Raw genomic sequence first — 16,170 nt, 5'->3', positions numbered from 1 at the left:
CCTATGGAGAATTAAGTTTAGGTAAAATTCTGTTCAATATAAAAAAATACATACATGTATTATTTTTAATAGGATTCGGGTAATTAATCATGTAGCCTTAATAAAAATGTAAACATACCTTAGATAATGGTGGTGTTACTCAATTTCCACCCTGGGGCTAAAAGGTTGAATAGAAAAAACAGACAACAAATGTAATCATTTAATTTAATAAAACACCCTGATCCATTTTTACTTTTTAAATTGAATAAATAATCTAATTTACCAGATTAAATGATGCCATCAAGCCAGTCAGGTGTTTGCAGTTTGAAAAATGGTGTTTGCAGGTGTTTGCAGTTTCAAAAATACATTTAAAAAAGTTTTATGTTTACACATGAATGACCATTTAAAACTACACCAATTGTACAGAGTGATATTTCATTTGGCTAGCAATATATTTACTTAGTGCCTTCTTAAAACGGCAGCACAACTGTTGCACGTTGAATTAGCATGATTTATTGTGCTGCCGTTTAAAACAAAGTTAACTCAAAGCACCAACCCGGGTGACCCATATAACTTTTGAAGTTCATATAAAACTTAATTTAACACCCATTTGACGATTATTCTCAGACCTTCGCCGACACAAACATAACATTTTATCACCTCGTGATAGTTGTTACTCCACCACCGCCCAAACAAACCTGCGCAGTACAATTCTCTTAATAACACTGCTGTGTCTTTCTACAAACAAGAGACGTTTAAGAAAAATTCTTACTTACCGCAGAAGACCTCATAACATTAGGAGAACGTCTGTGTAAGCTCTCAGTCGTACAGGAGTGGTCCATCGATGAGAAGGTTTCTTCAGCCGTCATCTGTACAAAAGTGAAGGTTTCGGACGTTTCGCCTCCTATCCAAGAGGCTTCGTCAGCGAACTAAAGTCTGACTGGTCGTAGCGGCCCCATTTATAACATTAGGAGAAGTCCTTGGCTCGAGCGGTGGATGACATTGATATTAAATACGATTGTTTGTCTTTCCACCCTAATTTAAAATAAATAATCCGTCGGTCTCTGCCAGATTCAGCCGTTGAGAAATCAAATGGCGTCCAATGAGAGCACGCAATGATGTCATCACGCAGCTTCCTGCCGTGAACTCAAAATATTTGAGTAAACGATTGCCATGAACTCAAAAGTATTGATCTCCTGCAAATTAAAAACGCAGGACTCATTCAAAAACTCAAAACGTTTGAGTTTTTGAAACAAAAAATCGGCTTTTGAGTTGACTGAGCTCAATGACTTTAAGTCAATAGTATTGTTTGGGTTTACAGTGTATGTCAATGAAATCAATGAAGCTGGAAGAAAATGCTGACTGTGTCGTATTGTTTTTTTTTCTTTCACCCCGCAAGGACGAAAAGTCAACGTTCTTCCAGTTTGGCGCCGCCTTGCAACAGGAGGCCCTCCTCATGCTGGCCATCATGGAGGAATACGACTGGCACGTTTTCTCCATCGTCACCTCCAAGTTCCCCGGCTACCAGGACTTCATCAGCACCCTCCGGGTCACCGTGGACCACAGGCAGGAGTTTTGTTTGAAAACAAAACAAAAAAGGGGGCAATATGGCATGGGTGACTTGTTCTTTCAGCTTTGTGCGCTGGGACCTGCAAAGCGTGGTGACTCTGGACGCCGTGGACGGAGACCCCAACTCCAAGTCTCACGTGGCCCTCAAGAGGATCCAGAGTCCCGTCATCCTGCTCTACTGCTCCAAGGACGAGGCCGCGTAAGAATGTTTTTGAGCAAATTGCCGTGGGGAAGATGAGCGCGGCGCCGACGTTGACTCGCCTGCCGCTGCCGCCGACAGCTACATCCTGGAGGAGGCGCGCTCGTTGGGCCTAATCGGAGCCGGTTACATCTGGATTGCGTCCAGTCTCACGACGGGAAACCCGGACTTCACCCCTGAGGTAGCGTGCCGACCGACCGACCGACCGCTTGAATCGCTTGTCGCCGTTTTGACGGCAATGATTTGAGCGGCGCCCCAAAGCCTTTGGATGCGCCATCTTGGTTACATGTACTCATACTGTGTACAGTGACCAACCAATTAAGTTCATGTACTCATACTGTGAACAGTGACCAACCAATTAAGTTCGTAAGATGAGGTCATCTTATGAACTTAATTGGTTCCCGGGAAGTGTTTGTTAGACAAAAAGTGTTTGTCCACAAAAGTGTTTATCCACTAAATAAGCCTTAAAACTACACAAAATATACCTTATTTATGTATAATAAATGTGCTATTGTAATTAAAGAAATAAACTATTGTATAATCAAGTCATTTTATTGACCTTTGTGATGGTCGTTGATGTAGTTGCCTCTTGATGATATCCGAGTGAAGTTACCGTGGTTTCTCGGCGATAATACCCTCACACACTGTCCCCTGCTAGCTGCTTTATGTTAATCCAAATCAGCAGAAGTTTTTCAACCTCTTCTGTTGCCTGAGACCGTTGCTTAGACAACACAGAAACACCCTTAGCCACACGTAGCCACTTAGCGTACTGGTGCTGGGACGCTAAGTCACACAAACGCACACCTTGTTGGTGTTTTTCGATGCTCTCCTTCCGTCATTTCTTTTGTGTACTCTTCGGCTTAACACGAGCCTGTGGTGGGGTCTTTTTCACTCCCATAATAGCAAAAGTACACCACTCGATAACAAACCACGTCCGTATTGTATACGTCAGGTATCGAAAACTAGTCCGGCAGCCACGGTGGCACTGTTCGACCGTGTGGTTTGGTGTTCTTCTGCCGAAAACTACTCCGCCAGCCATTGTGGCGCTCCGTGTGTTTCTCGAAAACTAGTTTGTATGCCAAAATTCTATTCTCGCAAATTTAATGTTCGTAAGGCGAAAGGTTTGTTAGCGAAAGCGTTCGTACGCCGAGGTATCACTGTACTTGGCAGAGGGCTCTTGAATAATAATCGTCTCGTCGTCTGGCAGTCCATCGAAGTCGAAGATGACATAGCTTCCATTCTTGTGGGGTATTGGACAGTGGTTATTGTCGCTATTGCTAGTATAGCCTCGATACTGGTGGAGGCAGTGCGTTGAAGGATGTCAGTGTGTGGGACACAATCCTGCCAGGTGATGCCGAGGATCCGTTGGAGGCACCTGATGTGGAATGCATCAAGTCATCTCACATGGCGTCGATAGATGGTCCAGGCTTCTGCGCCATATAGCAGCGTGGACACACACACTGCTTGGTAGACTGCGACTTTTGTTGGAGTTCTTAAGTGGTTGTTTTTGAACACACGAGTACGCAATCTGCCAAAAGCTTTGGAGGCTTCATTGATGCGGGCCTGGACGTCATCATCAATTACACAGGAGGGTGTTAGAAGGCTGCCAAGGTAGCTGAATTGTTGGACAACCTTGAGGGGTGTGCCACTGAGGGTGAACACTGGGGGTGGAGAACTCTATTTTGCCATGACCTCCGTTTTGGTTACATTGATCACGAGACCGAGTGATCGGTAGATGGAGGACATGGTATCAAGGGCATGCTGCATGGCAGCTGGGCTGTGGGCTAGCAGAGCACAATCATCTGCATACTGGGTCTTGGTCTTCTGTAGGCGTCTGATGTTAAACAGGCTACCATCCAGGCGGAATTGGATTTGTACACCGCCACCTTCCTGGATGGACTTATGGAAGAGGGGCGTAGCTGCCATCAGGAACAGGTTGAATATAGCAGGGTCAAGTACACAACCCTGCTTCACCCCGACTTCCACAGAGAAAGGGGAAGATTGCTGGCCACCAACAAGTACAGTTGCTTGCATGCCGCTGTGGAATTGTTTAAGGATGCTGAGAAATTTGGAGGGGACGCCAAATTTCTGCAGTATGGTCCACAAAATGTCACGGTTAACTGTGTCAAATGCCTTGGTAAGGTCGATGAAGGTGATATAGAGGTCCTTGTTTTGTTTCCTGCATTTATCCTGAACTTGGCGCACAGCGAAGATCATGTCCTGAATGCTTCGATCCTTTCTGAAACCGCATTGTGCCTCTGGGAGGATGTCTTCGGGAATGTGCGATGTAAGACGGAACAGCATTACTTTTGCAAGAATCTTGCCAGCAACAGAAAGCAGGGAGATGCCACGGCTGTTGCCACAGACTGACTTGTCCCCCTTCCTTTTATAAATGGTGACAATGCTGCTGTCTTTCCATTCCTGAGGAAGTGTCCCATTTTGCCAGATGTTGCAGATGAGGTGGTAAAGTTGCCGTGTCAGGAGGTAACCGCCGCTCTTGAAAACCTCAGCTGGAAGGCCATCTCAAGGTCACTTTACAGTCACAGTATGGGGTTTTCTGTGGGTGAGCAGCGGCAGCCACACACGGCAGCGTTCACTCAACCCGGAAGTAAATAGATAGTAAGCTAGCTAGTCAGCCATTAGATAGCTAATATATAGCCAAAAGATAGCTACCTAGATAGCCAGCCACTCAGATACCAATACAGCTAATATATAGCTAAATAGATAGAAAGCCAGCCAGCTAGTATATAGCTAATAGATAGCCAACAGATAGCTAGCCAGATTGCTAGCAAACTAGATAGCCATATAGCCAATAGAAAGCTGAAAGATAGCAAATAGATAGATAGCTAGGTAGGTGTCACATCTCGTCGCCGTCCTGGGCGCGCCCCGCCCCTCCTGTCATCTCCTCCGCTGCTCCCTGGAGACGGCCCCTCCCATCATCACGCACCTGGGTTCCCACAGCTGTTTGTCATTCCCGTGATTGTGCCTTCTGACTATATCTACCGATTGCGCTATTCAGTCTCCGTCGGAGTATTCAGAAAGCTTACCTCGCGACCTCCCTTCCGTCAGGTCTGCCATCTTTTTCCCTCACTCATCGCCACTTGTTTTGTTTGTGCACATGCTCCCAGTAAAGACTTTTCTTGATTCAAGTATCTGTCTCGCCGTGTACTTTGGATTCGACCCCCCGCTTTCCCTCGTCTCTTGAGTCCTGCCTCCTAGCCTCAAGAGACGCAACAGTAGGTACCTAGATAGAAAATAGATAGCCAGCTATGTAGCGAGCTAGATAGCAAGCCAGCCAGACAGCTGATAGCCAGATAAATAAGAAGTGAAGAGAGGAAAAAAGAAATAACAATAAAATAAGGCGAAAAGTTGGTTAGCGAAAGCCTTCGTAAGCCGAGGGATCACTGTACTTGGCAGAGTGCACTTGAATGTCAAGTCTCAGTCGATTCATTCCTTCAAGTGCTCAAAACGAATCGGCGGAATGCACAAATGCAAACGTTGAAATAGCCGCTGGTCGTTTCTCGGGGGCAATCAAAGCCAAAGGCACATGTCAATGCTCGTCGTTACCCGAGCTGCGCTCTCTTTAGGCTTTCATGTTCCTTTTCATTCAGATCAAAATGTCATTTGCATTCCCAATCATTTTTCGTTCTTTTCAGATACTTTTTCATTTTTATTTTGAAATTATGGTTCCATGTTAATGACGAATACATCTTCATTTTAATTCATAAGGAATTTTAATTTTTATTCATTTTCATGAAGAATAAGTAGTGATTTAAATTACAATGGATATTTTAATTCATGGTAAATTATCATGAATAATTACATTTTATTTTCATTTTAATTAATAATTCATTTCTATGTTTATTTTCATTTTAAATAAGAATTGTTTTTAATTTTAATATAATTTTAATATAGTTATAATATAATTTTCATTCAGAATACATTTCCATTTCAATTACAATTGTCATTTTAATTCATTGTAAATTCTCATGAATAATTATGGATTATTTTCATTTTAATTAATAATTTATGTCAATGTTTATTTTCATTTTAATTAAGAATTGATTTGAAGTTTCATTCATCATACATTTGAATTTGGATTGGATTGGATTGGATTGGATATGCCTTTATTAGTCTCACAGTGGAGAAATTTACATTTCACAGCAGCAAAGTGATGAAAGGAATGAAAGTAGAAAAACGAAATACATGAGCTGCTGGAAAGGCAGCCACTCTCGCGGCGCCGTCTTGAAGTCAAAAGAACAAAAAAAAACTAAATACCAAATAATATGACAGCATAGAGACAATATGACAAAACAAAGACACAGAGAGACATTCATTCTTCAGGACTTGCTGTACCCTCTTTGTGATGACACAGAATGATGAAACAGTTCTAGATGAAAGAGGAGAAGATCAAAGTGTCTTTCCACCAGTGGATCAGGGACATCATGGTGGAATGTGCATGTCAACTACAAGCTAAATGTTGAAAGCAAACACGCAGCTGTAGCATCCATTGACGAAAAGAGATTGTCTCACATCTCCTGTTCCACATAAATCTGCTTCAATTCCAAGCCGCAACAGTTCCACATACGCATCGGCGCTCTGCTGATTTTCATTCAGAATAAATTTTCATATTCATTCATATGAAAATTTCATTTTCATTCTGTCAGAGATATGACAGTCAGACACCGTGGACAGAGACTCGGAACCGGAAAGATCTTCCCCACTGCCGGCAGGAGACGCAGTGATCAAATGACATATGTCTGCATTCTGCGCCTCTCTGCCAAGCTATTTATTGAGAGTATATGTAAATTAAAGTGATATACAGTAAAGTCTCGTTATATCGATATTCAAGGGAGTCCAAAAAAATATCGATATAACCGGGACTATCGATATATCCGACCCTGTTTGCATGTAATTTTCTCCGTGCGTGCATAGAAATAGTATCGATATAACCGGGACTATCGATATATCCGATATCGATATAACGAGACTTTACTGTATTAGTAAAACATAGTTTTCTTGATTATAATGCCACGCCTCTGGGCGTTCTGAGCACCAACAGCTGCAAGCAGTAAAAGATAGACATTTTAATTGGTTGTCTTTTCCATGAACTGATAAATTTGTAATCTGGCACTTGTGCAGGATGTTTAAGCCGTAAATAACTTTGGTGAAAAGGGAGTATCTAAAGCCCTAAATTCTGTGCAAGGCTGGACCTTCTAGAACAGGGGTGGGCAAACTTTTTGACTCGCGGGCCGCATTGGGTTCTAAAATTTGACAGAGGGGCCGGGCCACGAGCATTTGGAGGGAGTGTTTGGGCCGGAAATACTAAACCTAAAGAATTAAAGGACAACCGACTTCTCCGAACAAGTTATGTCCATAATTTGTAAAATCACTTCAGATGACTTCGACTGGGAGTATTTTACAAAGATTCCACAGCAAATAGCTATAGTTTACATTTTAAGACTCACGCTGAATATTCATGAAGTCTTGTTTTCGAGTTGATGACGATCCCCATGTGACGTCACGTTTGGACCGCCCCTGACCGAGAAAGCGACACACAATGCATTTTGCGGTACTTTGTTTAGTCTGAAAACTTCGTGTTGATCCATGTTGATGGCGAAATTAGAAGAAAAACACATAACGCAATGGTTGTGTGTTGCACCAAGACAACTATTTGATATTCGCTGACACAAATTCCCAGCTGACAAATCAGCCCATTTCCAACGGAGCTTGGGCGCAATCTTCTGCATTTTCTGGGTGCTACATTGCTGTCATTGACGGCTGGAATTGATATTGGAGGACACCTTTAATCAATTGCAAACATTGATGCTTTCTTCATTAGAACTATTTGAATCATATTCATAACTGGATGAGTAACAAGAAAGCATCTTCTCCGAATCTGAAGCCATTGTTTTGATTCTCGAGCAAGGCAAAACGTCTTGGCGTGACGTCACGAACAAGGGGGTGGGACCTTCTGAAACTGGCCATTTCCGGATTCATTTTGAAGTCATCTTTATTGGTGTTTTTCATTGAACTAAAAATATCAGCCTGCCTGATTTGGGTATTTTCGATGCTATAGAACGTTTTTCAGTGGGAAACAAAAAAAGGTGCCGGTTGTCCTTTAAATGCAGTGTGTACAAACCTCATAGCACAGTAAGAACACTACAACCCAATTTATTAACTGTATTTCAAATGTGAATAATATTCCTGATCAGTTAATAAAATTGTCTCAAGGAATATGGCGTTTACATACTATTTCGCAGATACTTGGAGGTGGAAATGGAAAGAGATTAAAATAACATATGCACTGTGATTTATCAAGATCGCGTCTGTTTTTATTTTCATTGAAGTTGTCATCGAAGGGGCAAAGTTAAAGAAATCAACATTTATTGAAAAATAAATAAATTCCGCCAAATCATGGATGGATTGTCCTGACCGTGCGCTCTACAAACTCTCCACTGACGCCCTCGCCCTCACGCATAAACAATACACGTGTACGATCGCCGAGCACACAGACATAGGCTACTTGCAGTTGAAATTTGCATACTTGGCACGGCAGCCAATCAGAAGCCTGCTTCTTTCTTCCGGACTTTCGCAAGCGTTATAAAGTTATAAAGTCATTTTTCAAAATAGATGCACAGAACCTCAGCCCAGAAGAAAGATTCAAAAGAAGCTAACAACATGTGTGACGCTACAAAACGTAAATTTATATCAAACCGTGACTGTGAAGTGTACGTGAGACTTATGAAAGGGGCTTCGTGGCTCGTAGGAAGCAATGCAAACGTTGCGTTGTGCACCGCAATGAGAATGGACTACTGCAGCAAAATCTACAGCCATGCACATTTACCGTAAATTAAGCAAGGTACAATTTGTAGTTGGTACATTCTTGATTTAAAAAACTTTATACTTCGAGACAATGTTTTTTAATGTGATTAGTTGTCTCATTGTGTTTCAAGTTGTGAAAAATGGGGCAGGCAACTTTTCCGTTGTCTGGCCTGTTGTCTGCTAACTTTTTGTCATGAGTTTCAGACACTTTTTTTACTATAATTTGGGCAAATTCGGCGGGCCGGATTAAAAAGCATAACGGGCCGTATGCGGCCCGCGGGCCGTAGTTTGCCCATGCCTGTTCTAGAATCTAAATGGAGACGACAGTTCACCTTGCCGTGTCTGTTTCACTCAGATTTATGTGGCCATCTGCGCTTTGACTGTGGGCCCATTGTTTAGTTGGTCAGCAAAGCACGGCACTTTTAAACATGATAAATTATTATTCTCCATCACATTCCTAATCATTTTTCATTTGAATGTTTCTTTTCATCTTCTCCTCTTCTTTTCCTTTGGGCTTTTCCATTCACGGGGTCGCCACAGCAAATCAGTGTCCTCCATCTTGAGAGGTTTGATCTGCATGTTTGTTTTGGCCAAGCTTTTACATCGGATGCCCTTCCTGACACAACCCTCTGCATTTATCCGGGTTTGGGACCGGCACAAGAAGACTTATGCCTCTTTGTGGTTACAGGACAAGCAACTCGCTAAGTTAAAAGGCTCCCAAACACAAAATGGTAATCGGCACAACAACATTCAAAAAAGCAAAATGAATGTTTCTTTTCATCTACTTTTTTATTTTTATTTTGAAATCATGGGAATCACGAATACATCTTCATTTTAATTCATCAGGAATTTTAATTTTCATTCATCATACATTTGAATTTTCATGAAGAATAAATTGTCCTTTAAATTACAATTGTCATTTTAATTCATGGTAAATTGGATTGGATTGGATTGGATTGGATTTGCCTTTATTAGTCTCGCAGTGGAGAAATTTACATTTCACAGCAGCAAAGTTATGAAAGAAATGAAAGTAGAAAAAAATTCTCATGATTACGGCTTATTTTCATTTTAATCAACAATTAATTTCAATGTTTGTTATCATTTTAAATAAGAATTGATTTTCATTTTTAATTCATCTTACATTTGAATTTTCATTCAGAATAAATGTTCAATTAAATTACAATTGTCATTTTAATTCATGGTAAATTCTCATGAATAATTACAACTTATTTTCATTTTAATTCATAATTCATTTCAATGTTTATTTTCATTTTAATTAAGAATTGATTTGAATTTTCATGAAGAATAAATTTTCATTTGTCAGGGTGGGGAATGGGAGACGCCAAGCACACATCGTCAATCCTGCGTGAAAGCACTTTGTCACATTTTTTTTGGCTGGCAATCAACAGAGCAGCTTGAATCAATACCGGCTTGATGTATTGATCACCTTGTGCTGCCGTCGCTTCGCTTAACTTAGCATTTCGCTTAACTTAGCATAGCATCACCAAACTAGACGCTAAACGGCAAATTGACACGACGATTTACAACCCAATTAAGGGAAACCTCAAACTACCGAGGCTGCCTTTGAAATGCGGCTCCTCCATGTCTTTCCACTGCCCATCTAGGCGTTTCCCCTGGGCATGATCTCGGTGTCCTATGACGATTGGGAATACCCGCTGGAGACACGGGTGCGAGACGGGGTGGGCGTCATCTCGTCGGCAGCCACCGCCATGCTGCGAGAGAAGGGAGAGCTGCCCGAAGCGCAGGGCGGCTGCTACAGCACGCCCTCCGACCGCAGCCCGGGCAAGCTGCCACCCAGTGCCCTGCGCAGGTACGTTTCCGTGCAGCCTCGATCAGTGACCCCCTGCACCCCCCTTCCCCCCACCGCCCCATCCAATGGAAGTGAAAGCTAACCTAGCAGAAACTTTGTGACATGAGCTGTGGTCAGTTTTTTTTCTGTCGTCTCGCGTGTTGCTATCAACGTCTTAGCAAAGAACGTGACGACTGCCTCGATAGGCTGCGGGATAACACCCACACACAAAAAAAAACATATGGTACAGTTTGGCGTCTCTAATGTTTGTGTCAAACCCCCCTGGCTCATACGTTCTGTGGACGTCGTGGATTTTCATAAATCGCGACCCTTCTGCCGAGACGGGATGCAAAACAATATCAAATGAAAAAAAAAAAAGATTTTTGTTACAACGCCGTTGTTACTAGCGCTGAAGAAAGTCAACATGAAAAATACAAGGTGGCGTTTAGTGCGGCGTTTCTGTCTCATCTTCACATGACTGGATGCGGAGTCAGGGATTAAAGTGGCTTTGTTCTCCTTTTTTTGTTGCTCGGCTCTGCGGCTGTTACGCAAGCACGCATCGCAGAATAGAAACGTTGTGTTTGTGTATCTGTGTCTTTCTTTGAAGATGACTGGGTAGTGGCTGCAGAACGTCTTGCATTGATAGGCATAGAAATGTTCACCACTTGGCAACAACCAGCAGAAAATGCAATTTATTCAGGGCCAACCAAGGTTTTGCCTAAACGGGATGCGGCTGTGTATAAACAAATCCAAACCGTAATTCAGAAATGTTAAAACAAATTGTCAGTTTTGACTACACAGAATCAGAGTCATCTTGATTGGCCAAGTACGTAGAATGCACAAGGAATCTGTCTCCCGTAGAACACGCTGCACTCGTATCATCATCAAAAAAATTGCAAAGAGGCACTACACAGTTCCAATTTTGCGTTCCTGTTTCGTTCATGATGTTCATGGCGACAGGAGAAAAAAACTTTAAATGTCCGCTGAATTTTTTATTGTATTTTTTTAACCGCATGGATCAGTAGCGGCGGCCTGAGGAGAGAGGCTGGAAAAGGTGGTGGGCATGGTGTGGAGGGTCCAGTCGGATTTTCCGCACCCTTGTTTTGATTCTTGCAGCGTGCAAGTCCTCCAGAGTGGCTAGGGTGGTGCCAATTAGCAAATCAAACTTGATTCCTTTGTGTTTGCTCTGATACTTTTTTCCAGCAGCCCGTTTAGGCAGCAATAGTAACTCATTTGGAAGCGTGACACGGTTCATTTGCTACGCTGCGTTAACAGAAGCTCAAAACGACGAGTGTGAATTTTGGTGCTGCGCCTGATTTCTACGGACTATGGCTTACCTCAGCGCCCCGTTCCGAGGCCGTGAGCATTGTCTTTCAAAGTCACATCGCTGATTTATGAGTGGCTCGGTGGCACCACCTCTTCTATGAGCACAAGCTCCCAAACGTATCACGGCGCATTTCAATATCTCGGTCGCCACCAGCTCATTTATCGTGCTAACTTATGACATTAAATTTGCATATTTGTCCAAACAACTGAGCGAATATTACGTGTAGGCACTTTTGCAGCTTTTTGAATGTTATTTCTTTATTTTTGGTCCCCACAACAAAGATGTTCCCTAGCGCAGGAATAAAATGTCTTCGACTCGTTTGACTCTGACTATTTATATTTTTTAGGGGGGATAAAAGTGCTTAACCAACAGCCCAACACAAATACTTGAATAATTGAATAGAGCACAGCGGCAAGACACAGAGGCTGATTGATGCCTGAATGGGCTGCGGAACAATGTCAAAGTCAAAGAAAAGAGGACAAGTCCGGAAATTTGTTTTTCATGTATTAAACCAAGAGTGTTATGTAGGACGACGTGCCGTTAATACTATATTGCTGTTAGCGCTGCATAAATGGGCCGCTGAAGTCTGCTAAAACCAAGTTCATGTGAAAACCATTGGTATCTTTTTTGTCATGTTAATGTCAACATTGCTGCGTAATTCTACATCATCATTTGTAATGCTGCCTCAACAGGATGTGGAAGTGAGGATGCAGATTCACTGTGCTGCAAGTGGCCTTCATGCTGCCAAAACGGGCTGCTGAAAAAAGCAAACATGGACAAAACCAGCTCTACACGGCTGGCGTACCGATTCTTACATTGGTGTCAACCGTGGGAGAGAGTACTCCATGGTTCGTAGCGCTGCCTCGACAGGTTGTCAGAGAAAGTTGATTGAAGAAACAGGGTGGAATTTTTATAGCATGTCTACAACATTATTAGCAACAATGCCCAATAGTGGTAAGAGCTAGGGCGTTACCCATGCCGCCTAAACGGGCTGCTAGAGAAAGTCAAGAGTGTATTGCGAAATCAATAACGACTTGAAAGTGTGTTGCTGCTGCCACTTTTCTGGCTGCTTCACTCCAGCTCGTTTGCATCTCAGTGTTTTTGTTGAAGTGCGTGAGTAAGACCGAGCGAGGCTGCGAATCTCAGAAATCAACGGCAAGCGTCGTCGGGTTTGGTGTGTGCCCTCTGACTCGCCACCTCCCACATGCCAACACGGACATGCACGCTGAGCGAAGGCCTCATCGATTTGAAGAGCGCTCTCCTTGCTCGCGGGGATGACAACTGATAACTTGTTTCAAAGCACATACAGTACACGGTCAGGTGCGCCTTGCCGCCTAAACGGGTGGACAAAGAAATCCAAAGTGGGAAGCCATTGTGAAGAGTGTGGCCCGTTGCCAGCAAAAAAATAGGAATCCGGGCAAAATATCAATTCCGTCGCACAGGGACGGTTCCCGGCAGCCCGTCGAAGCAGCCCATCACATGACGCAGAATCCATCCTCAGTGTGTTGCTCGCCGCAGGCACATGATGCACGTGTGGAACGAGGGCAGAGATTTGTCCTTCACGCCCGACGGTTACCAAGCCAACCCCAAGCTGGCGGTCATCGTCTTGAATGGCAAGAGAACGTGGGAGAAGGTACGAAGCGGACCAAAAATCTCCACTTTCTCCTCGGCATAAAGCCTGACATTTTCTTTTCTTCTCTTCTTTTTTGTCCTCAGATGGGTCGCTGGGAGAACGGCACGCTGTCGTTGATGTTCCCCGTGTGGCCCCGCTACAATTCGCACGGTGACGAGGACGCCGACGAGAACCACCTGTCCATCGTCACGCTGGAGGAGAAGCCCTTTGTCATCGTGGACAACGTGGACATCCTGACCGGGACCTGCATGAGGAACTCAGTGCCTTGTCGCAAACACGTCAAAGAGTAAGTCGGGCGGTCGATCGGCGGGCGAGCGCAGAGCGATGATCGGCGAGCGCCGAGCGAGTGACGAGCAACGGGCGACGAGCAACGAGCGGCAAGCGGCGAGCGTGCGGCGAGCGTGCAACAAGCGTGCGACGAGTGAAAAAGTGAGCGACGAGTGATGAGCGATGAGCGATGAGCGACGAGCGATGAGCGAGCGACAATCGCCGAGTGAGCGACGAGCGCACTGTCGTTTCAGCTTTTTTCGGCTTCGTCGAGATTTGATTGAGAAAGCCATTTAATTTTAAGCAGATTCTTTACTTACAGACAGTGTAGGTGTTCAAATACCTGACGTGTTTCGGCGACTACTTCCGTCTTTTGTCGCCGAGACATGTCAGATATTTGAACACCTACACTGTCTGTAAGTAAAGAATCTGTTTAAAATTAGATATCAAGTAGACAGGATGAACTTAGTACAACGAGAAAGCCATTTGTTTGTTTTGATCATGACATTTCCGAATTGAAGGCCGCTGTGCGCCTTCTAATGAGATGCAAATGTTTTCCGCGGGTGCAATTATCACATGTTAGTGATGCGATTCCGGTCATATGACTGGCAGCTCATTAGCTATAATCTGTTTTCTCGCCGGACGTTTTTTGCCGTTTTTGGCGCATTTATTCATTGTGATTCACGAGCTAGCGTATGCCGCTTTGTTTTCCCAATATTGTGTTTGTTAATCACTTTCTTCCTTCTAAGGACAAATTAGCATCATCCAATTAGCATAGCTTGTGTGCGATCCGGCGCGTTGATGTTGTTTAAAAAAATGGCGACTTATCTGCTTGTGCTGCTCTTTGCAAGAGTGTGATGAGAGATGACTGAGCGACTTTAACATTGACGGCACTTTAGCGTGCAAATTGGGTCAAGGATGCTAACGCGACGTCGGGCTATTTCTTACAACCGAGTGGTGAATAAATCAAGAGCCGTATCCGCGAGAGACTTTTCTCACGCCGCTTTATTCCACTCTCAACCTCGCACAATTTTTTTTGCGCCGTAACTTTCTGTTAGCCCTTAACTGATTCATCATCATTTGGCTTCCTTTCTCTACAGTTTTTTTAATTGTCTTTGTATTTATTTGTTTGTTTGTATATGTACTTGTGTATTTAATAATGTTGTTTTTTTATGATGTGAGTACATCTTTTTATTTATGTACAGTATTTGTTTGTTTAGTTGTTTATTAGTGGGGCTACTTGTGATCAATGCGCCAAGCTGTGGTGGAATCGTGTCCTCATACAGATTATAAATGTATATAATAATAATAATAATAATAATAATAATAATAATAATAATAATAATAATAATAATAATAATCATAATCATAATGCATTTCATTTCTAAGCGCCTTTCAAAACTCTCAAGGTCACTTGACAGTGACAGAATCATTTTTTTTTGCAGGTGAGTAGCGGCAGCCACACGCGCCACCGTTCACGCAACCCGGAAATGACTCAAATTGAAAGAAAGCCAGCTCACTCACTAGCTAATAGATAGCTAATAGCTAGCTAGATAGCTAGATAGCTAATAGATAGATAGCCAGCTACATAGCTAATAGATAGCAAATAGCTAGATACATCAATTCGAGAATTGAAAGGCATAACGAGGGGCGCCATTCCCGAATTCATTTGTTTTTGTTTTTTTTTTGCTTGGGTGCCATAAAGCCATGGCCTCTGGCAAAGTTCTTTCCTTTTCCACGAGGGGGCATATTTGCCTTTTGTTCATGTTAGCGCTTTGTTCCAGCAAGAGCTGTTGGGAAAACGCTATATCAATCAGGTTTTGGACAGCCGCCCCCATTTCAAGCTCAGATAACTCCAGACCCATATCACTTGGGAATTAACTTAAGAAGAGAGTTTAAGATTTGATACGCTGAATTGAATGTTTATGGCATCCTAAAAGTCCATATTCTACCAGTGTCTGAAACTCATGACAAAGAGTGAGCGGACACCAGGGCAGACTACTCTGAAAAGTTGCCTGCCCCATAAAGTTGCCTGCCCCATTGACATTTGTAAAAAGACCACAGAGGGTACCCAGGTCTTTGAACATGTGTCAAAACGAAAGAATAGGGAATGAAATCAACAATTCTGAAGATACGAAAAGGAGAGGAGTAGCAGTACCTTACGTTGCAGGAGTTTCTGAAAAACTAGAGTCCTTTGGCAACACAAAATTCCTACTTATTTCAAACCGATAAATACTTGAAGGCAAAAATTAGTGCATCCAAAAATAGGCTGCCAAATGAAAAACATAGTAATTTAGTTTATTCAATACATTGTAAGAATGAACATTTTAAAGAGCAATACATTGGGGCGACTAAACAAATTCTCAAAAAAAGACTTTAACAACATCGCAGGGATAATACGAATGGGCCTCAATTGGCAGTACATTTGCACCTAAAACCTAGCAACCACTCCTTTGACGACAATGAGGTTAAAATCTTAGCGAAATAAAATAGAAAGGGGGGTAAAAGAAGCTATTTTCATAAAACAGAAAAATCCTTAACCGCCATGGTAATGACAGGTT

General features: G+C 42.9%; 1 protein-coding gene across 1 annotated transcript in view; it reads left to right on the top strand.

The window, feature by feature from the left end:
- The window catches only part of grin2ab (glutamate receptor, ionotropic, N-methyl D-aspartate 2A, b), a 168,210-nt gene that overhangs the window by 131,245 nt on the left and 20,795 nt on the right, over window positions 1–16,170 (top strand). Inside the window, 6 exon segments of the mRNA XM_089005460.1 lie at window positions 1,379–1,545; window positions 1,613–1,747; window positions 1,829–1,928; window positions 10,198–10,403; window positions 13,228–13,342; window positions 13,426–13,628. Of these exon segments, the coding sequence (XP_088861586.1) occupies window positions 1,379–1,545; window positions 1,613–1,747; window positions 1,829–1,928; window positions 10,198–10,403; window positions 13,228–13,342; window positions 13,426–13,628 (926 nt within the window).

The sequence above is a fragment of the Hippocampus bargibanti genome, linkage group LG10, assembly GCF_051943395.1.
Source record: "Hippocampus bargibanti isolate YZ-2025 linkage group LG10, ASM5194339v1, whole genome shotgun sequence".
Lineage (NCBI taxonomy): Eukaryota > Metazoa > Chordata > Actinopteri > Syngnathiformes > Syngnathidae > Hippocampus > Hippocampus bargibanti.
Note: the sequence above shows the minus strand (reverse complement) of the source record. Positions and strands in the feature narration are given on the sequence as shown.